The sequence below is a fragment of the Carlito syrichta genome, unplaced genomic scaffold, assembly GCF_000164805.1.
Source record: "Carlito syrichta isolate Samal-C Ts95f unplaced genomic scaffold, Tarsius_syrichta-2.0.1 Scaffold288187, whole genome shotgun sequence".
Taxonomy (NCBI): domain Eukaryota; kingdom Metazoa; phylum Chordata; class Mammalia; order Primates; family Tarsiidae; genus Carlito; species Carlito syrichta.
In genome coordinates this window covers 101934-129409 of record NW_007232283.1, presented here as the reverse complement: position 1 = coordinate 129409, position 27476 = coordinate 101934, and the positions used below count along the sequence as shown (strand labels likewise).

General features: G+C 38.9%; 1 protein-coding gene across 1 annotated transcript in view; it reads right to left on the bottom strand.

Annotated features, from left to right (window-relative positions):
* Positions 1 to 21664, bottom strand: part of IBTK (inhibitor of Bruton tyrosine kinase) — a 94225-nt gene extending 72561 nt beyond the window's left edge. Inside the window, exons 1-4 of the mRNA XM_021710149.1 lie at positions 21483 to 21664; positions 13226 to 13912; positions 5228 to 5324; positions 3995 to 4119 (exon numbers count right to left, since the gene is read on the bottom strand). Coding sequence (XP_021565824.1) covers positions 3995 to 4119; positions 5228 to 5324; positions 13226 to 13546 — 543 coding nt within the window. The 5' untranslated portion in view covers positions 13547 to 13912; positions 21483 to 21664. The remainder of the gene's footprint in view (positions 1 to 3994; positions 4120 to 5227; positions 5325 to 13225; positions 13913 to 21482) is intronic.
* Between the last annotated feature and the right edge of the window lie 5812 nt (positions 21665 to 27476).

Here is a 27476-nt window from a genome sequence, read left to right as displayed (position 1 = left end):
GAGAGAGAGAGAGAGAGAGAGAGAGAGAGAGAGAGAGAGAGAGAGAGAGAGAGAGATGGAAAAAAATAAAGAAATCCTGGAACATTTTCCAGGAAATCAAAGTCCTTTGGAAAATAATAAAATTATAAGCTGAACAACAAACTAAATATTTACACATATCCTTAGACTATTCAGAATCCTCTAAGCACAATGAACCTAACAAAAAAAAAAAAGTAATGGAAAAAACATTATCTCATTTAGCTGTACCACAAATACCTAAAAAGAAATCTAAAAATAAGACCTGGCTAGGTTTTATCCTTCCAGAGTATGTGAATACATAAGTGCTATAATCCTAGCCCTGTGGTGAGAGGACTACTTGAGTCCAGGAGTTCAAGACCAACCTAGGTAACACATCTCTACAAAAAAATAAAAAAATGTGTGATTGTGTCACTGCACTCCAGCCAAGGTGATAGAGTGAGACCCTGACTCAAAAGTAATTTTTTTAATAAAAAAAAAAATAAAGCCCAAATTCATATTTTAAAGTTAAAATTTGTCAGGAAAAATATGTTTTATGAAATCAGAAAAAATACATTTTGCTTAATTTTATAATCAATATTAGAATGCCATGCTACAATTTCTGATTCCTATTATTAAAGAACCAGTAATACTAGACAGTTTTAAGTTCCCCAACTTTAAAACCTCTGCATGCTTAAATGAGGCAACTGAACATAGCTTTTCACCTTAATTCTCTGGAATATATAATGCTAACATTAATATTATCTGTCTCACAGTAACTAATTCTGTCTCACAGTAACTAATTACTATACTACAGAATCAGTCCTTTTTCAGTGACTAACTGGGATCACTACATAATTAGTGCTTGGTAAATATTCCCATACTTGCTTTCTCTTCCCTGACTGAAACACATACTGCTTTTCTCCCTCTCAAACCTATCCATAGTGCTTGTTTGACCCTCATTCTGTGGTAAATAAAATTCCTTAGATCCTTAATCTTTTCACAAAAGACTCCTATTTCCTTGTCTTACCTGAAAAGTGGCTTTCTTTTTGAGTGTACTGGTTCACTCATAACCTTATCAAATAAAATATGCTCAGTTCTTTTAGTCTATATGTATTGTAGCATCAGACAGGTCAATCAGCCTCTGGTTTCCTAATGTCACCATTATTCCTTCACTCTTGTCTAAAACTCCTTGCTTCTTAACAGTTCATGAAATAAGGGTAATACCAAGTATTAACTCAGGAAAGAAAACAGGTATCTTTCTTGTGCCACAACTTCAGTTGATCATTAGTGGCTGCTAATGGGTGGATTATCATTTTAAGAAGAATTCTGAGGAACTGCTCAAGTACAGCATAAAAAAATTTTTTTTGATTAGCAATTTCTGCCAACAACTCTGCTATATTTGCTGCTCCTGCTCTAATTTCTCACCATCGGGCTCACATCCCTCACATTAACTAAGGACTCAAACACCAAGCTTGACCTCTGTCCATCCCAAGTCCTTTCATTATCCTAAGATCCTTCCAAGTCTATAACGAAAGGCCCGCTAGCATCCTAGACTTCATGACATCGTTCAACTTCCCCACTTCTCTACCCACATTTCATTCCCATATGAGTTTCTGCTCCTGGACTTCAAAATGTAATATTCTCAGTCAGGTTCAGTGGCTCAACTTGTAATCTCAGCATGTTGGGGGGCCAAGGTAGGAGGATCGCCTGAGCCCAAGAGTTAGAGCCTGGGCTCAAACCTGGGTTGCAGTGAGCTGTGCCATTGCACTCCAGCCTGGGTGACAAAGCGAGAACCCGACTCAAAAAAAGGTAATATTCTCCAGAGTTTAGTGATTCTATTTTGTTTTAAAATGCTGTTTGATCCATTACGTTGCAACTTTCAGTTTTAAAAACCATCGTCTATGGAGCCCTAAATATGATGGCCACATAATTCATCATCCAAATATTTTTGAGAATGAAAGGGGATAGAAACAATTAAACCAGGAAAATATTCATAAACTGGAACTGTCTAGACACACCAGGGACATGTAGTCAAAGTAGTTCTAGAAATTATCTGAGAATTCAATCTCAGAAGATAAGCCAAATACCTGTTATTTATACCACACATGAATAACAGGTGAGAGTTGAGAAGAGTCATTACTATAGTAATAAAAACATTTTAAGTTCATATTCTGAATAAAAAGTTTTATCAACTTCAAAATGCAAAAGTCATTTCAAAACCTTCAAAAGAATACAACTAGGAAGTTATGGGAAATGTAAGCTGAAAAAGTAATTTAAGAAGATTGAAAAAGGACTTACATTATAAACCAGAGTTTGGATTTTATCCAAAGGTGAATTAGCAGGTAAGGACATAATTAGACGTTTTTCTAAGACAATCATTCTGGAGAAGAATATGAACAGAGGTTGGAAACAAATGGGGCCAAGGAGTCAAGTTAGGACATTGCTGTCATTGTCAAAAAGAGTTTGAAAAGACATGGCAGCTAGGCTCATGAGACAGAGATGAACTCAACAGTCATGGTTGTGAGGTATAATCTTCAGGCTTTACAACTGAGACTTATAGCCTTAAAGATTAAGTAAAGAAGTTGAGAAGTGGCAAAGATAGTACTTTAGATATGTTAAATTATAATACCTTGAAAGAAGCAGCAGAGTACAATTGAAATAAAGTACAAGAGAAAGACTAAGGTTAGAGATATAATTACACATACAACCACATACACCCCACAATGTTATAAGAGTGAACAGTAGCAGAATCTATATGAAAGTAGAAGTAGCATAAATATATAAAACCAAAAACCAAACATTTACAATTATATCAATTAAAAGACTCCGACTCAAAAAAAAAACAAACTCAGGTTCATGAAAAGGCATCACTCATGCCTAGAGCACCTAAAGGCAAACTGTTGAATCCTACTCTCAAAACTGCTTATCTGTCTCCAAAAGAGATGAAATTTTAGTTCTATTGTTCAGTTTGAGAACTATGACATAGACATTTAATTATTTATTGCTCATCTATGTAAAAACATTCAGAATGGTTGGCAGTCTACCAGACCCAGAGTTAAACAATCTACATCCTAACTAGACTGCTAGGTAGACAGTTTCACTTCAGATTATATGCATTATCTTCATGATGAATAGCTTAGAACCTAAAAACAAATTGTTAGCCGGGCGAGATGGCTCAGGCCAGTAATCCCAGCACTTTGGGAGGCTGAGGCGAGAGGACAGCCTGAGCTCAGGGGTTCGAGACCAGCCTGGGCAACTTGGCAAGATCACATCTCTAAAATAAATCAAAAATTTAGCTGGGCATGGCAGCACACGCCTACAGTTCCAGTTACTTGGAATGCTGAGGTGGAAGGATCACTTGAGTCCAGCAGGTAGAGGCTGCGGTGGCCGTGAGCGTGCCACTGCACTCCTGTCTAGGAAACAGAGTGAGGCTCCAACTCAAAACAAAACAAATTTGTTATAAAAAATCCAAGGAGTGTTGTTTTCCAAATTAAAATTATTTTATGTTTTATTGTCACCAGAAAAAAAAAAATACCTCGGGTTCGCTTATGAAAAATAACACTTATGTAGTTAATCCTCACTGGTACTCCACATCTTTATAATAAAAAATTAAAATTTAAAAATACTGAACTTCAACAACAAATTGACTAGAGAAACAACAAATTCTAATGTATGTTAAATAGAAACAAAAACTAGAAAATTAACAGAAGTTCTACCTTTTACCTTCTTAAAATTAATATCTGTGTAGCATTTTCTAATTTCTAACACTACTTGCACAAATAAACTCATTTTTAGGGTATTCTAAACAGTCTAAATATGATTAAGGCTAACAGTACCAAAGATAAAATTAGTAAAGGTCTGTTGACTGATTTCTTCATCAAAATATGTTGTTGTACCTTCAACACAGTTAAAAATCTAAATGAAAAGGTAAACAATCAAATACCAAAGTTTTTTCTTGTTAATCTCTAAAACTACGCAGACTGTACTTCAAAAATACCTGCTTGATATAAACCCCACTCCGGGAGAACAAATCGACCAATTCTGGATGATATTTGCTATTCTGGCTTCCATGACCCAAGGTAAAGTTTGTATTATCACCCCAAGTGTAGACGTCTGTAGGATCTAAAATAAAAAGTAGTTTTTATACAGTCTTTTATATTTTAAAACAAATATTAGTTTAGTTCAACTATATTTCTACTAATCATCTTACATAAAAATGACTCTCTAAAAGAATCTATGATATTCAGAAAGATGCCAGCATTCATTTTTTTAAAACCATGAATCTATTAATATAATCCTAGAAACAAAAAACAGAAAATTCAAATCATAGTACAGGACTGTCTCAACATAAGCAATTGAACATTTGCTCCATGTTTCTTTAGTAACTAAGTTTCAGTGCCAAATGAGTAAAATAGCATCTGCCATATCTACTTAATTTCCATGAAAATAATATAGTTATTTTAAATGTAAGATGTTATTAGTCCATGCAAACAGAGTTCCTAAATGAAGCAAATGCATTATTACTATTTCTACAGAAATGTTAACTTTCATACTTTCATACTTTGATAGACCCAAAATTACACTAATGATTAGGGTAATATCTCATTAAACTGGAATAAAACTTAATCACAGGTAACTCAATTGTATAAATTTTTATTTTTATTTTAGAAGACTTACAAAGTCCTCGTTTGTAATTATGACTGTTACTTGCAATACAGAAGCCAAGGTATAAAAAAAAATGTTTTTTAGTTTGCTCACTACTTAAATGCAACTTAACTTGCTCACTAGTTAAATGCAAGCCACACAGTGCCCCATTTAAATTTCTTCTCCTTTTCCTCCATTTCTCACTTTCAAAGCTCAAAGGGCAAAGAAATTGGAGGAATAAGTGAAATTAGAATGTGTGAATAGAAGAATGATCATTTCTATTCTCTTTTTCCCTCTACCTCAAATGCTTATGTTACTTTCTGGATACACATTTATTACTTTACAGTAGTTACACCCATCCTCCCCTTTTAGGTTACAGACATAAATATGGACTGAAATTTTAAAATGCAAAATAAACAAAGTGCTCTGAATGTAAAACCAAAAATATCCACCATATACCAAAGTAAAAGTTCTCTGCAGATACCCACACATAACTAAATCTCCCCCATTATTTTAATAAGAATAAAATTTCATTAAAATTTTCTAAGCTATATCTTAATGGAATATATTTGTAAAATGTTCTTACCAGTATTCTTGAATACTACATGAGTTGGTCTATCCTTCATTACAAGATCCAAAGCTGACAAGCCTTCTTTATCTTGAATATACAGACTAACACCATGCTAAAATAAAGAAAAAAGTACAGACATACATGTGTGTATTTTATCAATTTACCTGTAACCAGTAATTTCCTTTTCTTTTTTTTTTTGAGTTGGAGTCTCACTCTGTCGCCCAGACTGGAGTGCAGTGGCCGCACTCAGTCACCGCAGCTTTGACCTGCTGGGCTCCGGCGATCCTTCCGCCTCAGCCTTCCAACTAGCTGGAACTACAGGTGCATGCTACCATGCCCAGCTAATTTTTGAATTATTGTAGAGATGAGGTCTCGCCAAGTTGCCCAGGCAGGTCTCAAACCCGCGGGCTCAGGCAATTCATTCACCTCAGCCTTCCAAAGGCACAGGATTACAGGCTGAGCCACAGAGCCCGGCAATTTCCTATTTTTATATATAAAAAAGTCAGATGATCAAGCCCATAAATACATTGAGAAAAGAAAAACAAACATTTGATAACAATTACTTCTCTTTCATACAATTTTCTCTCACACAAAAAACTACGAAAAATCAAATTTTCAATTCTTAATGAAAAAAGGACCAGAAAATGAGAAGAAATAAAATAAGTCGCATTTTAGATGAAAATTAACAATATGTAAATGGTTTCCATGGGGAAGCAGCTCCAATGGCCTATGAGGCCCTACTCTGTGCACATAGGCCATGCATTTTGCATTTACACATAACAGCTATAAAGATTTTAAGACAATAGTAACATACTATTCATATTAGAATTTACTCTTTATAATGTGATCATCTATGTCCTATGTCTTTTTTGCCTTAAATTCTATATCTATTATTAAGACAATTATATTATTTTATTTCAAGTTGCATGATATATATTTTCTTCTCTCTCTACTTAAGTTTTTACATCATTAATTATGGTCTCTTGCAAGTCATCTTTAATTAGTATCTAAAATATCTGAGTGTGTATGTGTATATTTTAAGGAGAAATTTAAATTTGTAATCTTTAATATCCATAATTCAAATTCAAACATGAACAAGAATATTTTCTGTCTCACTTAAAAAGACAGTCAGCATACTCCATCCCCATCAGCACAATTTTTTATCTTCCTTTTATTTTTATTTTTTTTAATTTTAAAGATGTGGGGTACAATTCAGAGTTAGGTATACAAATGTTGATTATGCAGGTATCCTTGTTGATGAGGTGTGCTCCTCCCTCCCCTAGCAGTTTCCCTCAACTGCCAATCCCAACTCCCCTCCCCTGGCAGTTTCCCACTTTGCAAGTCCTTTCTCATAGTATTATGATAATTGTTCAAGGTCCGCTCATGAGTGAGAACATATAGTACGCTGTTCTTTGTTTCTGTGATAGATCACCGAGTATGATTGACTCTAAATCCATCCAAGTTGCTATAAAGTCCATGTGTTTGTCCTTTTTATGGCTGCATAATATTCCATTGTGAATACGTACATTTTTTTTTTTTTTATCCAGTTCAGCTTCAATGGGCAGCTAGGTTGGTTCCATGTTTTTGCTACTGTAAATACAGCTGCAACAAACACAAGTGTGCAGCTATCTATTTTGTAGAATGATTTGAGTTCTTCCAGGTATATTCCCAATAGGGGAATTGCTGGATCATATGGAAGATCAATTTCTAGTTATTTCAGAAATTACCACAGTCTTCCAAAGAGGTTATACTAGTTTGCATTCCCACCAGCAGCGTATAAACGTTCCTTTTTCTCCGCATCCTCGCCAACATCTGTTGTTGTTTGTTTTATTAATGATGGCCATTCTTACTGGGATTGGGTGGTATCTCAATGTGGTTTTAATTCGCATTTCTCTGAAGATGAGTGAGGCTGAGCACTTCTTCATGTGTCTATTGGCTGCCCATATATCTTCTTTTGAGAAGTGTCTTTTACCCACTTTTTAATGGGGCTGTTTGTTTTTCCTTTTGGCACGTTTGAGTTCCTTGTAGATCCTAGATGTTAGGTCTTTGTCAGACATACAGTTGGCAAATATTTTTTCCCATTCTGTGGGCCGACTCTCTGCTCTCTTGATGATTTCTTTTGCTCTGCAGAAGCTCCTCAGTTTGATGAGATCCCACTTGTCTATCTTATTTCTTATGGTATGGGCACTTAGGGTTCTGCTCAGGAATTGGCTGCCAGTTCCATTTTCCATAAGGGTGTCTCCTGCATTTTCTAAGATTCTGATAGTTTGGGGTTTTACGTTTAGGTCTTTGATTCATTTAGAGTTAATTTTTGTGTATGATGATAGGTAGGGGTTCTGCTTCAAACTTCTGCACGTGATCAGCCAGTTTCCCAGCACCATTTACTGATTACGTTCTCCTCTCCCCAGTTGTCTTCTTTAACACGATCGTGCAAGAAAGTCAGAGAGCAATGTTCAATTTAGGTTACTGTTCCTTCATTACGTTTTTTAAAATATAAAACGTACTCCTTCTCAAGAATAATTTTTAATGTTCACTGGCAGTTTAAGTCTTTCAACATTTATTTAGACTTATCTATTTAACCGGTGTGAGTCACTACAGTTTACCTGGGTAGTTACAGGCTAGGTAGTTATAAGCTGAAATGAACCACGAAGTTTTTAAACTCTAACAATGACATGTTGGAATGTTCTGTGGTTTACTTAAGAAAGAGAAACTTCCTCTTACCTCATAACAATGAATTCCTAATAAACTTAAACCAAGACTAAGTTCATTGTGTTCAATATGGTTGCAATTCCCTATTTGCACAAGGTCTGCCAAAACATAGTCAAGTTAGTGAGCTAACAAGTAAAACAAAAATTAGAAGTAATCATCTAAGTTATTAATAAATGTAAAACTGTATGTCACCCACTACTTGCAAAAATCTTAGAAATAATTGATTTTTTCACCCTCCCACCCTAAAATAAACTTATGAGGGAGGACCTAAGCTTTGCCTAAATAAAAGTAAGAGGATAGATTCTGGGGCAGAGTGTTCCAAAATATAAATGTGACAAATGAGAAGTTAGAAACCTAGATCCTTGGAGAGTTTCTTTTGCCCGTTTTGAACTAGAAGCATTTTTGGTCTTTAGAGCTCACCAGCAGACCCTAATACTTTCTAATATGTTTATCTTAAACTCTAAAGGTAGTAGGATGAGTGATCGACTCTTTGTATACCCCCAAAATAGTAAGTAAATTCACTGGCTTACTAAATAGCAGCTAAGTGAATGCTAGGCTTATAAGCTTGAGCATTTCATGTCAATACACAATACACTTTACACACAGTCATTCCACTACAAACAACACTGGTAACTCTGTTGAAGACGTCTGTCAGGAAACACAGAAAACTGTTTTTGTTTGTTTTGACTGTCTTCCACAAAAGCAGAGCATAAAATAAAAATCTGCATTCAGGAAATTTCCTTGGGAAGAGATTCTAGAAAGTAGTAGAAAAGGCAGAGACTAAATCAAAGAAAGAAGAAAAACCAATACATGATGGGTTATCAAGTAGGCCACTAAGGAAACTTGTACATGATCTTGCTATGATATTCTGGGAGCCTTACACAATAATGTATCACAGAATAATTAGCTGTCCAATCAAGGGATAAAAGACAGAAGTATTTGCCATAGGCTCCCATTCTCCATTAGCCAAGAGTTGTCTTACACGAGTTTAACTCTCTTGTACTTTCAGTAGTTCATGCATAACTGCCAAACTCAGAAGCGATAAACATGTAGAACATGCCAGAAACAGGTGCAGATTGCACCTACAAAAGTTGCTCGAAGCCTATGCACAACTGTAGCTGCAGATGGAGTTAAGTGGTGAGGTCAAATGGCATTAAGTGGTCATCTGAAACACTGATCTTTTCAAACTGGTTATGAACTAAATTGAATGAATTTATTATAGCCCTCTGGTTACTGTTGCCCATATACTACCAAGAAAGTCAGGATCAAAAGAAATATATCAAGACTACATAATTTCTAGTGGACTAAAGTAGAGCTGTTTTTATTCTCCTTCTTTCAAGTCTGTTAAAGCTTTGATAGTGTGGCACTTTTGGATAAACTAACTAGAAGCCCTCCCACTAGAGAAGAAAAATAAGCATTCTCTAATATTCAAATGACATGGTTTTAACTCCATAAACTAGGAATAATTTAAATAGACAACTGGTCCTATTATCTAATTATCCCTGAGGGCTGGGAGAGAGAAGCAAAATTTCAAAACAGTTATGATAGTTAATAACCATTCTACTTCAGTTTGTGAAATTTTGTCTTATTTATAATTTGATAGTTAATTGGACTGAATCATGTCCTCATTCTTTATTCTGTGAGGTATTAATATTTTTTGCTTATGTTATCACAATTGGTTCCTGTTACATGCAAAAAGAAGTCTAATACACCAACAGTTATTAAGCACTTTCTGATCTGTTCATTTAATTATTTGGTTTTGGTCTCTCTCCCTCAACTAGCATAAACAAGGAGGGGATTCTTTCTCTCTCTCTCTCTCTCTCTCTCTCTCTCTCTCACAAAACCAAAAGAAAAAGAGAAGGGATTCTGTCTTGTTCTACAATATCCCTGGTACCTGGATTACTGTCTGGCACTCAGAAAATATTCGTTCCAAATACTTTACAGATATAGAGATAGATCATAGGTAGACAAACAGACATAAATATATGTGTACAAACAACCTTATGAATCTGTTAGGTCTTCAATTACAAATGGGATAAATTAAATCATGTTTTTCCAGAATAATAAGTAAACTAACAGCATTTTTAAAAATGGTATAGTAACAATAGATACACCAAGACCCTACAAGCATGAACAGTCTGTCTCTCTCTCTTTTTTTTTTTTTTTAAGTCAGAGTCTCACTCTGTCACCCAGGCTGGAGTACATTGGCACACTCATGGCCACCGCAGCCTAAACCTGCTGGGCTCGGGTGATGCTTCTGCTTTAGCCTTCCAGGTAGCTGTAACTACAGGCATGCACCATTACACCTGGCTAATTTTTTTTATTTACTGTAGCGATGAGGTCTTGTCAAGTTGCCCAGGCTAGTCTCGAACCCCTAAAGTGCTGGGATCACAAGTGTGAGCCACCATGCACAGCTAAGCATGAACAGTCTTTGTCAGTCATCCTGTCATGGAATCAAGAAGTCAAAGAAAAGATGCATAAAATAATTTGTCTCTACTCTAGTTTTTTGTAGGCAACAAGTTTCTGCTAGATTTTATATCTTTAACAATCAGGAACTGAGAATTTACTGAGCAGTTTAGAAATTTTATAGCTGTTAAGTTTTATCAAATGCAAATTCACTTAAAATTTATACATGTGTATGATTTTGTCCTGATAATCCATAATGCCTGAAATACTATAGTTTGCATCAGAGGGAGAACTGCCATGAAGACCCCATCCACCATTGCTCCCTTTCTAATTAGAGATGGGTTGGAAGGCCAAGAAAGGAAGGATGTGCTGAACAAAGGCAGATAGCCTACAACATGAGAATATTAAATAGTCAAAAGAGATTTTTGTGGGAAAGTTGTATCAGTGGAATTCATCTACTGTTATGTCTATCACTTATCAGTAGAGCTCTGATAATAAAATTTATGACAGTCAAGCTAAGGACAGGGTAGCCAAGGCACAATTTCCAGGCTTCTCTTAGCCAAGGTGGCTAGAATGACTAAGGATCTCTAAAGGAAAATAAATTCCAAAGGCAGGAAAAGACCAAAGTTCAAGTCAGACCACAACTATCCCAAACTGAAGCCCCAAATCCTGATACCTGAATGGCAACCCCTGGGATGGCAGAAAACCTAAGAATCTTCTCAAGCTCAACAGAATTGGTAGTTATCCAATTTTCCAGCAGGAAGTGAAAAAAGGCCAATGTTTTACAGATGGGAAAGGGTAAGAGTGGAGCTGACAGATGCTTGAACTCATACCAACCTAGCTTTCCCTATAACAGAAATTACAATAAGGGAATTAAACATATACCCAAAGGTTTTGGAGATGAGAGGAATTAACTGTACCATTAGTAAACTCAATAAAAACTTTTTCTTTGTTTGACATTCCCCAAGAAAATAATGAGGAAAGTATTATTATTATTATTCTCTCTTTATAGATAAAACTGAAGTTTGATTTTCCACAAACATGTCCAAAATGACTCAGTAAGCGGTAGTCCTAGAAAGTTTAGCTCCAAAAGAGTATTTTACTACCAATATGTAATGAAAATTATTTTTTTTTCTTTTGAGTTGGAGTCTCACTCTGTTGCCCAGGCTGGAGTGCAGTGGCACGCTCATAGTCACCACAGGCTCGACCTGCTGGGTTCAGGCGATCCTTCCGCCTCAGTCTTCCAAGTAGCTGGAAATATATGCATGCGCCACCATGCCCAGCTAATTTTTTTGATTTATTGTAGAGATGAGGTCTGGTCAAGTTGCCCAGGCTGGTCTCGAACCCATAGGCTCTCATCTTGGTCTCCCAAAATGCTGATATTATAGGCATGAGCCTTCTCTCACCTTGGCCTCCCAAAATGCTGATGGCATGAGCCATCACACCCAGCTCTGAAAATTATTTTGATCAGTAAACATCACTATATAAAAGTCATTATGTGCTGGGCTCGGTGGCTCAGCCTGTAATCCCGTGCCTTTGGGAGGCTGAGGTGAGTGGATTGCCTGAGCCCACGGGTTCGAGACCCGTCTGGACAGGCGAGACCTCATCTCTACAATAAATCAAAAAATTAGCCGGGCGTGGTAGTGCACACCTGTAGTTCCAGTTACTTGGAAGCCTGAGGCGGAAGGATAGCTGGAGCCCAGCAGATCGAGGCTGAGGTGGCCGGGAGCGGCCACTGCACTCCAATCTGGGCGACAGAGTACGAAAAAAAAAAAAAGTCATTATGTAAATAATTCTTAAGTCAAAAATAGATGAAGACCTTAAGGTAATCTTCCTAATTTGACTACGAGTTCCTTAGGACAGGAACTGTTCATTCTTTTCTTAGTCCTTCACAAACGTAAAAAAAACACACACACACACAAAAGAAAACTGTTAAATTTAAAACTCATGACTTTTGAAAGTGAGTTTGTAGTTTGCACTCATTAGTGAAATGACACTGGGGTATACCTACAAACATTTTTATTATTTGGCTATTCAGTACAACAAACCTAATCTATTGGAAAGAAAATTTCATATAAATTAATTTTAATTATAAATTTATTTAAAACTATAAACACTTTGTTAATAAACAAGAGATAAAAATGATACTAAAAAAAGGCCCTAAATAATGTTCAACAACTAGTGTCCTTTTAAAATAGTTAATAATATAGTTGCTTAAGAATAAATCATATTTTTAAAAAATACTAAAGGATACTGTTAAGAAATGACAGAGATGCCATTAGTCTGGGCCAGCTCTAGCACTTTAAGCTAAAGCTCAACATAAACAATAAAATGAAACTAGAAACTTTACCCATCAGAAACCACCAACTAACTAGACTAGGGTGTCTCCATTCTAACCAAGCAAATATATTGTATCTTACTTCTGCATCAGCCTATAAAGCCTGCTGCCCAGGATGATGCAGCAGAGCTTTCTGAACCTCTTCTAGTTCTTAGTGCTACCCAATTCATGAATCGTTATTTGCTCAAATAAACTGTTAAATTTATTTCACCTAAAGTTTTCCTTATAACAATATATGGTACTGATTAAATTATAAGCTGCCTGGGATTTACTTCAAAATAAAATGAGGTGTAATGAGGTGTATAAATAACACAAAATTGTCCAATACTTCATTATATATACTAAGTTCTGACATATGCTTAAAATTTTACATCATAAAAAAGTTAACTAAAAAGAATTTATGAAATTTTTGTTCCAAAGATGAGTTACAGTAATAAGAAAGTGCAAACAACTAAGAATAAACACATATCTTTTCTGGAAAGTATGTGGGATGCATGAAAAAGATTAAGAAAAACATATGCTCACCTAAATATCCATTTAAATAAGCAAATGACACTTACCTTCAATAGAGACCAAACGCAATCAATATGTCCGTAAAAAATGCTTCTGTGCAACGCTGTCCATCCTGACTCCTTGTCTTTCACCAACAGATCCACTCCTTTTTCAATAAGCCAATCTAACACCTCTTTCTTTCCACAGGAAGAGACAAGGTGGAGGGCATTCCTGCCAAAGGCATCCTTGATAGTTGCAGCATTGTAGCAATGACTGGCAAGAAAAGCCTTAATCTGGTTTTCACTTCCCTTGGTTACCACAGCAAGGACATCCAAAGCATGCTTCAGGGATCGACACTTTGATGTGCAGTCAGGGATGGAAGAATTCATCCTAATAGTTTTTATAGTGCTTTACTTCTTCAGAATAGTCAGTTAAAACTAATTTTTAAAAATGAAACAGCCAGGATGCAAAGGTGCTATTCAGGAAAACTGAGAGAATAAATTATCTTTTCAAGATTGTAATTTAAATCCTCATAGCAATAGTATAAAACTATATATCTTTATATAATTTTTTGGCACTTAAATCAAAAAAATTATAAATAGCTCTATAAAGTTCATATCAAATAAAAGTTCTTCATTAAAAAATTCCACAGTTTATAAATTATTCCTGGAGTCAAGCACCAAGGGGGAGTGGGGAGGGGAACTCCCCCTCCACACTGTCTGATCCTTTTAAATATCCATAATTGCAAGGGTGACCTGTAAGAGAAGAAAAAATAAAGTAAAAATTAAAAATCTGTCTTTCACACTCCTAAATACTTTACCACTACCTCTATATTTGGGGCCCATAATTCCTATTAAAAAAGTCTACCAACCTTTCCTATTTATGATATCTATATTTACATCCATCATCCTTACTTTCATTTTCTATGCTCATGTTTTAAGTTAACCTCCACTGTTTGTATTCTGGATTTGACCTCTTTCCTTCCAGACCTTCACTCTTTCTTACCTGTATTTTTACACCCTACTAGCTGTGTCTCCACAAACTATAAACACACTTAAATCTAAGTGTGTTCATAATACCTTCATCCCAAATCCTTAGCCCCTAAAATTATGTCATTACTACCACCACAACTCATCAGGCATTCAGTTTTTACTAGGTGCCAGGGACTGTACTATTAGCATCATTTTCTCTGCCTGGAAAGTACTTTACCACAGGAGAAAATGATAATTAAACAAAAGGTATTAAAACAATGACAGCTATCTGAAAAAAGTAACTTTAGATGCTGTACTTACTTTATACCTTATGCCAAAATAAATTCTGGGTGGTTCAAAGACAAACAAACAAACAAACAAAAGAAGCCATAAAAGCACTAGATGAGCTGGGCTCGGTGGCTCAGCCTGTAATCCCGCGCCTTTGGGAGGCTGAGGTGAGTGGATTGCCTGAGCCCGCGGGTTCGGGACCTGCCTGGGCAGCGAGACCTTATCTCTACAATAAATAAAAAAATCAGCCGGGCATGGTAGCGCATGCCTGTAATTCGGCTACTTGGAAGGCTGAAGGATTGCCAGAGCCCAGCAGGTGAGGCTGCCGTGGCCAGGAGCGTCCACTGCACTCCAGTCTGGGCAACTGAGTGAGACTCCAACTCAAAAAAAAAAAAAAAAAAAGCACTAGACGAAAATATAAAAAACTCTATTTTATAATCACAATATACAAAAGGACTCTCTAAGTATGATCCAAAAGTTGAAAATAAAAGATTAATAAGTTCAACAGTTTAAAAATTACATTAAAACTTTTAAAAATAAAAAGGAGAAAAATCATCCTTAACATATAGTCTCTATAGAGCTTCCTTAATATATTGTTTGGGAGCAGAGAACATGGTTATAAGACTTATTCAGAACAACATATAGGAGTTTATTATATGTACAAGGGAAACTACAACAATTCAAATATACATACGAAACATTCAAAATCTGTATTTTCTACTCCCACTTCAAACTACATTAAGAGTCAAAAGTAAACAAGTATTTGGTAGTTAGCAGCCAAAAAAAAAAAAGGTACCAAAACCTCAAGTAGTTTAAAATGCTAAAAATGAAAAACATGATACAGTAGTCCTCCATTATCAGTGGTTTTACGTTCCACGGTCTCTGTTACCCATGTTCAATTACAGCCTAAAAATATTAAATGGAAAATTCCAAAAATAAATACTTAAATTCACAAGTTTTTAATTGTGTGCCTTTCTGAGTAGCATGATGAAATCTCAGCCCATCCCACTCCATCCTGCCTGGGATATGGATCACATCTGTCTAGCATATCCACGCTGTGCATACTACCCATTCGCTGGGCACCTAATAGCCCTTTTGTTTATCATATCAAAGAACATAGTATATATAGGTACTATCTGTGATTTCAGGACTCCACCGGGGTCTTGGAACCATGTCCTCCAAGGATAGACTACTGTATCAGGCAAAATATCACACATAGTTAATTTCATTCTTTTGAAGTTCTAAAATTCCACCATCTTGGTATTTTCAGTATGAATTATACCCTGAAAGGAACTACTTACTGGTGAATCATTCAAATCTTACATGAAAGAATTAAGATACACCAGAAAAGAATTCTCTAATTTATTAATTTAAACACTTAAAGGGAAAAAAAAAAAAAAATTAAAGTCATACCATGCTATCATATAGGGAAAGGAGCACATACAGAATACTATGAACATAAACGTGGAAGTAATTGGCAGCTAGGGTTTCCTAGCTTTTTACATATTTGGATTCAAATATAGAAATGCTTAGCTGTTACTTGTTGTAAACCTAGAAATGTATGTAATCTCTCCAAGTCTTCATTTCTTCATCTGAAAATAGAGACAATGCTACCATCCTCACAGGGTTACTGTAATGATAAATGAAATTGCCTAACATGGTGCCTGGCACTAAATATGCATTCAGCAAGTGGTGGTTTTCATTACTATTATTTATTCTGTAACAAAAATAAATAAATTTTAACTCTAAAATTCATGTTTGAGGTTCACTATCACTGTTACCTGCATACTTCTCCAACAAAACCATCCTTACTAAAGTTACCAATGACCTCCAAATTACCAAATAATTCTTATCTTACTCGTCTTCTTTGCTTTTCTGTCTTTACCACTCGTCTTCTTTGCTTTATGTCTTAAAGGACCTAGAAAGGGATCCTGAAAGGGCAAGAAGTCACAGAAGCAATTAAGTGTGGGCTCTCTCTCTCTCTCTCTTACCACTTCTTAGGGCCTTATCCCTTCCCCTGACCTTCAAATGCTGGGTTTCTCTCGATGTTCTAGCCTCAGTCCTCTTTTTCTCTATACTTCATATTCTCTCTGGATAGTCTGAATCCCTTTCACGTTTTCAACACTACCCCACATGTTCACAAATCCCCAAATCTGTCTCCTACTCACATATCTTCCCTGAATTCCAAGCCCATAACCTATGTCATTTTTATCTATGCATTCAAAAAATGCTGTTGAAGAGGAAGAAGGCAAAGGAAACAAATAAGTATTCAGCACCTACATCCCAAACAGGTTAAGTACACTACCCAAATCACTACCCAAATCATACCACTAGTAAAAGAGGGAGACAGACTTCAAACACAGATCTGTGTAATGATAAAGTCCATGCTATTTCTGCTACGCTACACTTCTTCTCCAACACATCCACAGTAGGTCACAAGACAATGAGAATACAAAAATAAGTCGAACTTAAATATTTTAGATAAAATGATGAAATATAGGTTCATGGATAATACTTAGGTGGATGCACAGCTAGTTTAACAACTGTAGTGGCCAGCAAAATTTATGATCTATTTCAAAGTCCCTATCATCAAAGAGTTTGGTAAAGGAGACTGATTGCACTTAAACAAGTAACTAAAACATATGATTATAAACTTATGGTCAAGATAAAACAAACGACCACAGGAATGAGACCTCCTACAGATGTATAAAATAAGACTTAAAGAATGAATACTGCACACGTATTTGGATTCAAATATAGAAATGCTTAGCTGTTACATTTGTCTGATACATTCAGGTGGGAATGCATTCAAAGCAGAAGGTATAGTAAACATAAAAGCACTAGAATCATCTTGGTCCATTTCAAAAATTCTAAATAATTCAGAAGACACAAAGAAATAAGGCCTATTATACACACAAGGATGGACCAGATTTTTAGACTGCCTTATAAGCCTTTCCTTAGAGATGAGGGGAAAAAAATGAGCAATCCAAAAGCTTATGTAGGATTGGCAAGAGGTAGTGATAACTACCAGGTGTCTGACTTGGATCTCAGGACAGCTAGGAAGAAGGAGTGAATACTTTGAAACTCAGAAAAGCAAAACAAACCTAAACAAAGAAGAAAAAAAACTATAGGTGAAAACTGTATACATTATAAATATAAGTGTTGATGGGAAATTGAGTTGGAGGAGAGTAGCTAGCTTTAGGCAGTGGTTCAGCTCTGATCACTTAGTTCACCAAAAAGGTTTTAAACCAAGTTGAGCCCTGGGGCCCGACACGGTGGCACACGCCTATTATCCCAGCACTTTGGGAGGCCGAGGTGAAAGGACTGCCTGAGCAACTTGGCAAGACCTCATCTCTACAATAAATTTTGAAAAAAAAATTAGCCGGGCATGGTGGCGCATGCCTGTAGTTCCAGCTAGGAAGGATTGCCTAAGCCCAACAGGTCAAGGCTGAGGTGGCCGGGAGTGTGCCATTGCCCTCTAGCCTGGGGGACAGAGTGCGACTCCAATTAAACAACAACAACAAAAAAAGTTTGAGCCCTGAAAATGGCTTACAATCTTCCTTATCCTTGGTTATCTTTCTAAAACACAAATCTGTTCATGCTGTTTTCTAACATACCCAAGACCAAAATGAAACAATATCTATGTCTCACATGTTAAGAATAGCCTTGTGACCTCGGGAAGAAGATTCCGGTTAGGCATAGAGATCATGCAGCACATAAAGTTCACACTCTGAGCTCCTAACAGAGGTATACCACTAGTAACTAGCTAAGAGAACCTGGGCATATCACCTAATTTCCCTGAGCTTCAATTCTCTCATTTGTAAAAAGGGGCTAACAACTACCTACCTCCTGACTTGTTCTGAAAATTAAATGAGGCAATTCATTCATTAGGTAATCATCCAATAAAAATTAAGAAAAAAGGGGGGAAATGAGACATATTGATAAACAGGTCAGAAAATGTCATAACTGTATTACAGTACTTTCTGTTTGGAATGCTTTTCACCCAGGTCTTTACAAGGCTGCTACTTCCTCATAGCTTACCAACAGAATACATATTATCTTGTAAATGTTCATACAGACTCACATAGTGCTCGACATAAATTTAATTAATCCTCATTAAAATTCATTTGAGCTGCATTATTGTCCCTGTAAATACATTTCATGATGAGGCAATGGATGTAAAAGTTTAAGTAGCCAATCCAAAATCACACCAATAGAAAAGTACTCCAGATTCTGCCTATTCTGTTCTACCAAATTGCTCTCTTAAAAGGCAGTTAGGAAATTTTCAATGAGAAGTAGGATAGTGTAGTAGAAAACAGCACCCCTACTTGTAGTCACGAGAATTGAGTTCCTATCTTATAATCTAAAACTTTAAGCCAGTAAATTGAGCTCCCTAATTCTGAAGTTTTTCATCTGCAAAAATGATAATAACTTGCCTTGTAAGTGTATACCTTGTATACCTTGCCCACACATAAATATTTTAAGCCCCTTAAGGGAGAGGAGGGGTAAGAACGCCACAGTTCGTAATTTCACGAAATATAATATGTATTTAATAAATACATTAAGCCGGGTGCAGTGGCTCATGCCTGTAATTTCAGCACTTTGGGAGGCAGAGGAGAGAGGACTGCCTGAGTTCAGGAGTTCGAGCAGCCTCAGCAACATGGCGAGACCTCATCTTCACAATAAATTTAAAAAATTAACTCGGTGTGGTGGCATAGGCCTGTGGTTCCAGCTATTTGGAAGGCTGAGGCAGAAGAATCACCTGAGCTTTGCAGTACAAGGTTACCGTGGCTGTGAGCATGCCACTGTACTCCTGCCTGGGCAACAGAGTGAGACTCTCACTCAAAAAAATAAAAGAAAAAAAACTGCTCTAAGCCACAACAGTGACTCATAATTGAAGAATTTTTAAAAATTTTTTAATGTAACCCTTAAAATATCACACAATTTAAAATATAAGTACTTACTGCTTTAGAAAATAATTAATAATTTACCTTTATCAATTTTGCATTTTATCCTAATGTCTTCCCAAATATCCTCTGGGTACAAGATATAGAAACTTCAGCTCAATGCAAGATACCGTTTTACAATAGAGAAATTGCCCAAATTTTAGATGGCAAGCACATCTTCAGCTGTGACAAAGAATCACTACCTTATTTATGACAGTAAATTAATTTTGTTTTATTTATAATAACCAAATAATACTGAGTTCTTTTATTTAACAGGTACATTTATGTATGGTCTATTGAATTTTATGATCCAGGTGCCTTGTGAGGGTTAAAAATGTAGTAAGTTCTTTACTTAGAATTTAGCATAGTGAAAGTCCTTAATACAGTACAAAGTTAGTTTCTGTAAACAATGGAACACAGCCACGTTTTTTAATCTCATGACGTAAATGCTGGTGTGACTACAAGTTTCTGCAAATAACTGTAATTTAACTCTTTTTAGAAAACCGTTCTTTCTGTCCTCACCTACCCTACTTCTGTTTCTAAAACAAATTTAAAAAATCAAAAACTCAAAGTAGAAAAAGGATGGCAATGATCAAGAAGAGGCTACGCAAGCCTGTGGATCATGGGTATTTAATAAATACTGCCACTCATGAAAGTCACCTCCTTTCAATATTTCTGATAAACTTCAAATGCTCTACTTCAAGGTATAAGTAAAAAGATGCTACATCAATTTCTAACCAACGCACTGAAGTTTCATTCATGAACTACGTTGTAAACGTAGATGGCCAGAGTTCCCAATTCGCAGCTGAACTAAAGCTCCTTTGGAACCTGAACAAAAGGCCTCTACCTTCTCTGCCCCTCCAAAAAAGGACCGGTTCTTTTTTTTTTTTTTTTTTGTGAGTTGGAGTCTCACTCTGTCGCCCAGACTGGAGTGCAGTGGCCGCTCCTGGCCACCGCAGCCTCGACCTGCTGGGCTCCGGCGATCCTTCCGCCTCAGCCTTCCGAGTAGCCGGAATTATAGGCACGCGCTACCACGCCCGGCTGATTTTTTGATTTATTGTAGAGATGAGGTCTCGCTGCCCAGGCGGGTTTCAAACCCGCGGGCTCAGGCCATCCACTCACCTCAGCCACCCAAAGGCGCGGGATTACAGGCTGAGCCACCGAGCCCGGCTTCGACACATTTTTACGAACTACAGTCAACGTGCTGTAAAATAGTTCTCAAGAACTTCTTCTTTGAACCCATTGACCAACATTCTCCCGTTTCCGCTCCCCTTTCCCTCCCAGCCCCCAGCAATCACAATTCTCCTCTTGGCTTCTATGAAGAGCGACTCTTTTAGATTCCACATAGGTGAGATTATATAGCGTTTGTCTTTCTGTGCCTGGCTTATTTCACTTAGCATAATGTCCCCCAAGTTCATCTGTGCTGTGGCCAATGACAGAATTCCCTACTTTTTGTAAGGCTGAATAAGTATTCCACTACAGATATGTGTATATGTTTATATGTATACACATATACACACATATGCATATACACATACGCACATGCTACATTTTTTTATCTGTTCATCTGCTGATGAACATTTGGGTTGATTCCCTATCTTGGCTATTGTGAATAGTGTTTCTGTGAACATGGGAGTGCAAATATCTCTTCAACCGGTTCCTTTTTACATAGCAGTCAATTCTCACTCAACTTCAGAGTTTAAGACCCTCTTTCCGACAGAGTCAGCGTCCCCGGCGTGGACTCAAACTTGTGACTCCACGAAGGGGATAAGGGATATGAGCTCTTCGAGCAATGGCTTCAAATCCAATGCTCGCAAGGGAGGGACACGAGACAACTTCCAGAACCAGGAATGCGCTACGGCGCGAGGGCGGGTCCGGCGGGACTGCAACGCAGCGCATCGCCCCAACAGGCCACTCACAGCCGGCCGGGCGGGCGGGAGGGAGGCGGCGGCAGGGACCCGGCCGAGCCAAACGCGGCAGCCACGGCGCCACGGAGTGCCCTCTCCCCGGCGCCCCGCCGCGCCGCCCGCGTCCGGAGCCTCCCACGGCCCCCAGACTGGAGAGGTCCACGTCGCCTGGGCCCGCCCCGCACGGTCGGGCGAGGACGCGCCGCCCCTCACCAGTCGCTAGATGAAACTGCGTCGGTGGTCTCCGCGGGGTCCACACACAGCCGCGCAGGGACTCATCGTCAGTGAAGGCAACAGAAGAACGCGAACGGCGCCAGGGGAGGGAGCCCCCAGAACTCGGTCAGCTCAGGAGGCGGCTGCAGCCACAGCCGCGACTACAGGCGCAGGGAAGGGGGGCCGGGAGCGGGGCCCGGACGGACGGCACTCGGGAATGAGGCGGGCGCTGATTGGCTGGGGGCTCGTGTGTGCCTCATGGTGATTGGCTGCTGCCTGCCCGGAAAGCCACGCGTGGCAGCGCCTCAGCCCTGGCCTTCCCCCCGGCTCCGCGAGGAGCTTGACCTCGCCGGCCTTGGGGCCGCCGGCTCGCGCTAGGGGCGGGGAGAGGCCACAGCTGAGGACTGCAGGCCAACAGCAGTGGTGGGAGTGACCTTTTCGAGGCCAGCCGTCTCCCAGGTAGAAACGTCACTCGCGGTGCAGCTGGGAGCGTAGCCCGGGGTGGAGAAGATGGAGGGGACCTGACCGGCTGCCTTGGGCACCAGTCCCCACCACACTGCAGGAGCCAGATGCATAGGCATCGTACGCAGAAAAGGGTTTCTTTCTGTAGTCCCGGCGGTGGGGTCACTGGCGAGCCCAAGGCGTTGTCTCTTGGGACCCAGCCTCGCCCCTGTCTGGCTCGCAGCACGCCCAGATTATCCGGGAGTCACTCCCTGACCAGAAGGCATCGCCGCCCTCCCAGATCGCCGCCGCCTCGTGTCACGCCGCTCGGAGCCCGACCGCAGGCTTGCACTACGCTTTTTCCAATTTAACTCTGAGTCCAAGGACCATTTAAAAAGTGAGCTGAAAAGTATTAGAGAGGGCAGTAGCCAGTAGTCAGCACTAGGACACCGAATGGGAGACACACTGCTAGTGATAAAGCTGGCACTCGGGAATGTTTGTTCACGGAGGGGTGGTGCGACTCAGGACAAACACTAGGAGTCAGGAGTTGGATGCACGGCTCTGCCACGTTGTAAATTTCACGAGCCACTTACTTAGTCTTTCTCATCTGTGGAATGAGGGAGTTGCACCCCATGTCTTCTTAAGGCCCATTCAGCTTTGCTCGCTTTTTCTGCAGCCTTCTTTGTGGGAACCCAAAGCCACACAGCTGGTTTGTGAAGGAGTAAAGGACGCAGACGAGGATCCAGCTCTCCCGCTGCCCTTCCGAATGCAACATTCTGTTTCTTTGCTCTTTATGCTAAATGCCCTAGTTTCCTATCTGCAAAACCAAAACTGGTTGGTAATGTAAGGATCTAGTAATTTTTGAAAATAAGCTAGGCTGGGCGCGGGGGCTCACGCCTCTAATCACAGCACTTTGGGAGGTGGAGGCGAGAGGATTACCCGAGCTCAGGGTTTGGAAACCAGCCTGAGCAACATGATGAGACGTCGTCTCTACAATAAATCAAAGAATTAGCCGCGCGTGGTGGCTCATGCCTGTGGTACTAGCTACTTGGAAGGCTGAGGCGAAAAGATCACCTGGGCCCAGCAGGTGGAGGCTGCGGTGGCCGTGAGCGTGCCACTGAGCTCCAGCCTGAGCAGCGGTGAGACTCCAACTCAAAAAAAAGAAACTAAGCTACATATGGTGACTTTCATCATATTCATGAACAAAGAAGCCAGTGAGTGGAAAATAAAGCTAATAATGTCAATAAATATATTGGCCTAAGTTCAAATCTTTTGTTTCTTATTTGTATCTGAGCAAGTTAATTAGTTTTTCTGAAGCCTCCATTTACTTATTTGCAAAATAGAAGTAGCACATTTTGAAATTGTGAAAATTTGCAGACAGCCTAGCCCGCAATAATACCTCATTAACAGTGCTACTGTTTATAATTTCCTTAACAACTGAATTACTCCAAGAAATCATTCATCTAGCAATTGCCAAGTCTCAGGCAACATGTAGTAAGCACTGGGAATCTAATAGTTAACAAGAACGCATGTAGACCCAGATAATCCTAAACATAAAAATAATTTGCAAGTATTGCAAAGGATGCTATGATATATCTAATTTCCAAAAAAAGTGACACTTGGGCTGGGCTTACTGGCTCAGCTTTTAATTCCAGCACTTTGAGAGGCCAAGGCAAGTGGATTGCCTTAGCCCACGAATTCGAGACAAGTCCAGGCAACTTAGCAAGACCTCGTCTCTACAATAAATCAAAAATTAGCTGGACATGGTAGCGCACATGTGTAGTTCCAGCCACTTGGAGGGCTGAGGTGGAAGGATCCCGGGAGCCCAGCAGGTCGACGCTGAGGCAGCAGTGAGTGTGCCACTGCACTCCAGCCTGGGCAACAGAGTGAGACTCCAACTCAAAAAAAAAAAAAGAAGTGACACTTGAACTAAGATCTGAAGAACAAGTAGGAGATACTAAGTGAAGCAGGAAAGAAAGAAGATTCCAGACCAAGGGATGTAAAATTGCTCCTCCTTTCCTAGGAAAATTAGGTGCCTTCAGAAGTACTGGTTATTTACAGGACAGGATCTTGAAATAATTAGGATATAGTATAAATGAAATACAATTAAATAAAAAAATATATTCCAGATGTGGTTGGAGAGGAAGAAATCAAAATTTGGTTTTTTGAAAAATGTAGCCAGGTACCGTGGCTCAATCCTGTAATTCCAGCGCCTTGAGAAGTCAAGGTGAGAGGATTGCCTGTGTCCAGGGGTTTGAGACAAGCCTGGGCAACTTGGTGAGACCTCGTCTCTATAATAAATCAAAAAATTAGCCGAGTGTGATGGTGGTGTCTGTAGTTCCAGCTACTTAGAAGGCTAAGTTGGAAGGATTCCCTGAGTCCAGCAGGTTGAGGCTGCGGTGGCCATGAGGGCTCTACTGTACTCCAGCCTGTGTGACAGAATGAGACTCCAACTCAAAAAAAAAAAAAGAAAAAGAAAAGAAAAATGTGTTTACAGATGAAAGAATAGATCAAAATATATCAGTAACAGTGATTATTTCTGTGATGGATTATGGATGATTCTAAATTTCTACAATTTTGAATTTTGTGATCATTAAATATTACTTAATGATTTAAAAGTCAAAGTTTAGAAAAATAATTGACTAGATTTTCTAAAGTAGGCTTACAGGAAAAGACAAAACTGGAGATGGCTTTAGAAAATTGCAGTGATGGGGGAGGGAGTAGAAAAAGAATAGTGCTGGCATCAGAAATAGAGCACTACAGAAAGGTCTTTAAGCCATACAACATCTGTAGTAAACTCTCTAAATGGCAGTTTTCCAAAATAAATTAAAAGCACTATCCTTCATAACTAACTTATCATTATATATGTATATATTTTGCTGTCTTTGGGGTTATGTAGGAGTAAGGAATGACAGTGCTGCCCCTACTTCAACTGTTGGCAAAAGAGAAAATACTAGAACTTAGAAACCCAAACCTGATAAGCTTCTGTAAGAATGAGTGGGTTACTACAGGACGGTCCGCAGTACAGGTATGCTGGAAGTGACTGGAACCTTATTTTTTGGCCTTATTCTCTTCTACTCCACATGAGAACACTGGCTGGCACGTGCCTCACCTCAGCTATGCTCTCAGGGAAGAGAGCACCGAGCCCTCTGTCTTGAACATAAAAATTCCAGGGACCTATTGGATGCAAACTGACTTGTATTAAGTGAGGAGTCAAGGATATCATGATTGGCAACCTCTGTAAGATTCATGGTTAAAGCAGAGTTAAGAGTACTTCCCCCTTAGCCGGGCTCAGTGGCTCAGCATGTCATCCCGCGCCTTTGGGAGGCTGAGGTTAGTGAATTGCCTGAGCCCGCGGGTTCAAGACCCGCCTGGGCAGCGAGATCTCATCTCTACAATAAATCAAAAAATCAGCCGGGCATGGTAGCACATGCCTGTAATTCCAGCTACTCGGAAGGCTGAGGCGGAAGGATCGCCGGAGCCCAGCAGGTGAGGATGCGGTGGCCAGGAGCGGCCACTGCACTCCAGTCTGGGTGACCGAGTGAGACTCCAACTAAAAAAAAAAAAAAAAAAAAAAGTACTTCCCCCAAAGAGGGAAGGATGCAAGGCAAACAAAACAATAGGCCATCACAAGCTGTTTCTGTACTCTTGGATTCAGGGGACGCGGTCCCAGCTGCATTCTTCCTATAGGATGATTATCCTTCAAATTCTCACTTATAGGAGATCACCTCCTTAGAAATCTGTGAAGCCTTTCCTCACAATTATTCCCTTGATACTGCTTCTATAACTTATTAATATCATGTATCTCACACTGTTTTGTTTTTATATTTGTGGTTTTACACATGGAGACAAAGGTTCTGGAGGCAAGCTGCTTAGATACAAAATTTTATTTCTCATCTTCCTAGCTGTGAAACCTCAGGCAAGTTACATAATCTCTCTAAGCTTAGTTTCATCATCTCTCACATAGGGTTAATAGTACTTCATAAAGTTCTTAAGAAGTGTAAATGAGATTAAATATGTAAATCTCTTAGGACAGCTCTTAGCACTTAGAGGACAACTGGACTCTTGGATGTGGCTCTATTTCTGTGAGATGGTTTCATGGGTAAAATGGGGAGACGAGGAATGGCCCACAAGGTGGCAGTGTTTGAATATAACTTTGGAACCTTGTAAGCTTAGCACAGTCTACCAACAGATCTTAGAAATTCACGTAAATACTGGAAAAATTCAAGACAAATTCAAAACCAACATGAAATAAGCAAACCTTGGTGAGAAATCAAACTTTCATAAATTTTCAGGCTTAGCATTCTATTAGAATCAGAACACTGAGCTCCCAAAACTCTTTTACTATGCCTGAAAATGTATCATCTTCCTTTCTCAGCTCCTCTCACTTAAAATTGTATTTCTTCTCTACCTAGCTAAGTAATTAAATCTGGCTGTTAGCACCACTGGAAAGAAATAAATGAAAGAGAGGAAGGAAAGAAGAAGGGGGAGGGAGAAGGAAGGAGAGACAAAGAAGAAAGAAAAAGAGTGGATTTGATACACATTGAAGCCTTCTCTATGCCACAAATCCCTAGAACTGACAGAAAAGACATAGTTAAAATAATTAAACTCATAAGTACATTGGAAAATAGGAAGTTTAGCCGTTGATGCTCCATAGCCAGGAGGATTCCTCTGAAATTTGAATAAGAGGCTTAATTGGAAGAAAGGAGTAACAGCTCTAAACAAGAAGACGACAAGGCTGCTACAAAAGGTAATAACAGCACCAGGAGTGCTTCACATCTAATAGTGGTGGCAGCAGGGCACACTAGCTCATGCCTGAAATCCTAGCACTTTGAGAGTCCGGGACGAGAGGGTTGCTTGAGCTCAGGAGTTCAAGACCAGCCTAGGCAACATAGCGAGATCCGTCCCTACAAAAAAAATTTTTTTAAATTAGTCAAGCATGGTGGTGTGTACCTGTAGGTGGCTACTTAGGAGGCTGAGACGGAAGGATCTCCTGAGTCCAGGAAGTCGAGGCTGCAGTTGTTGGAGACGAGGATGTCCCTCTGAAATAAGCTAAATCAGTTAACAAAATCAAATTGCTAGCAAAATAATAATATTAACCAGCTTACTCCATTTTGTTTAAAACTTTCATCTTAGTTACCTGCCTACCTAAGAATCAATGCCTTCGTGTGATTACAGTAATGTTCCCATGACCACAGACCCCCAGCTTTGTCTCCTTTGGGCAGGTTATGCTGACTGTTGCCTGCTGGCCGTTACAGAACTCCTTTGCCATAACTTCCATGTAATTGTATGTTTTGTCAAATAAAATCAAACGTTACGCTTTGACATTTTCATAGTTTGTTCTTATATTCTGCTAGTGACCTAACCAAGGTAACTCCATTGTATAATGATTTTTTTTTCCTTGTCTCTATGTAACTACCTTAAACTATATCTTAATGGCAGAACTTCAGGGACTTTCTGAGCACTGGCTATGCCTACCTGACATAAAATTAATCAAAGCTCCCTAACAATCAAAGTTTCCATTTTGGTTGCCAAGTCGTTAGTTAATAGTTG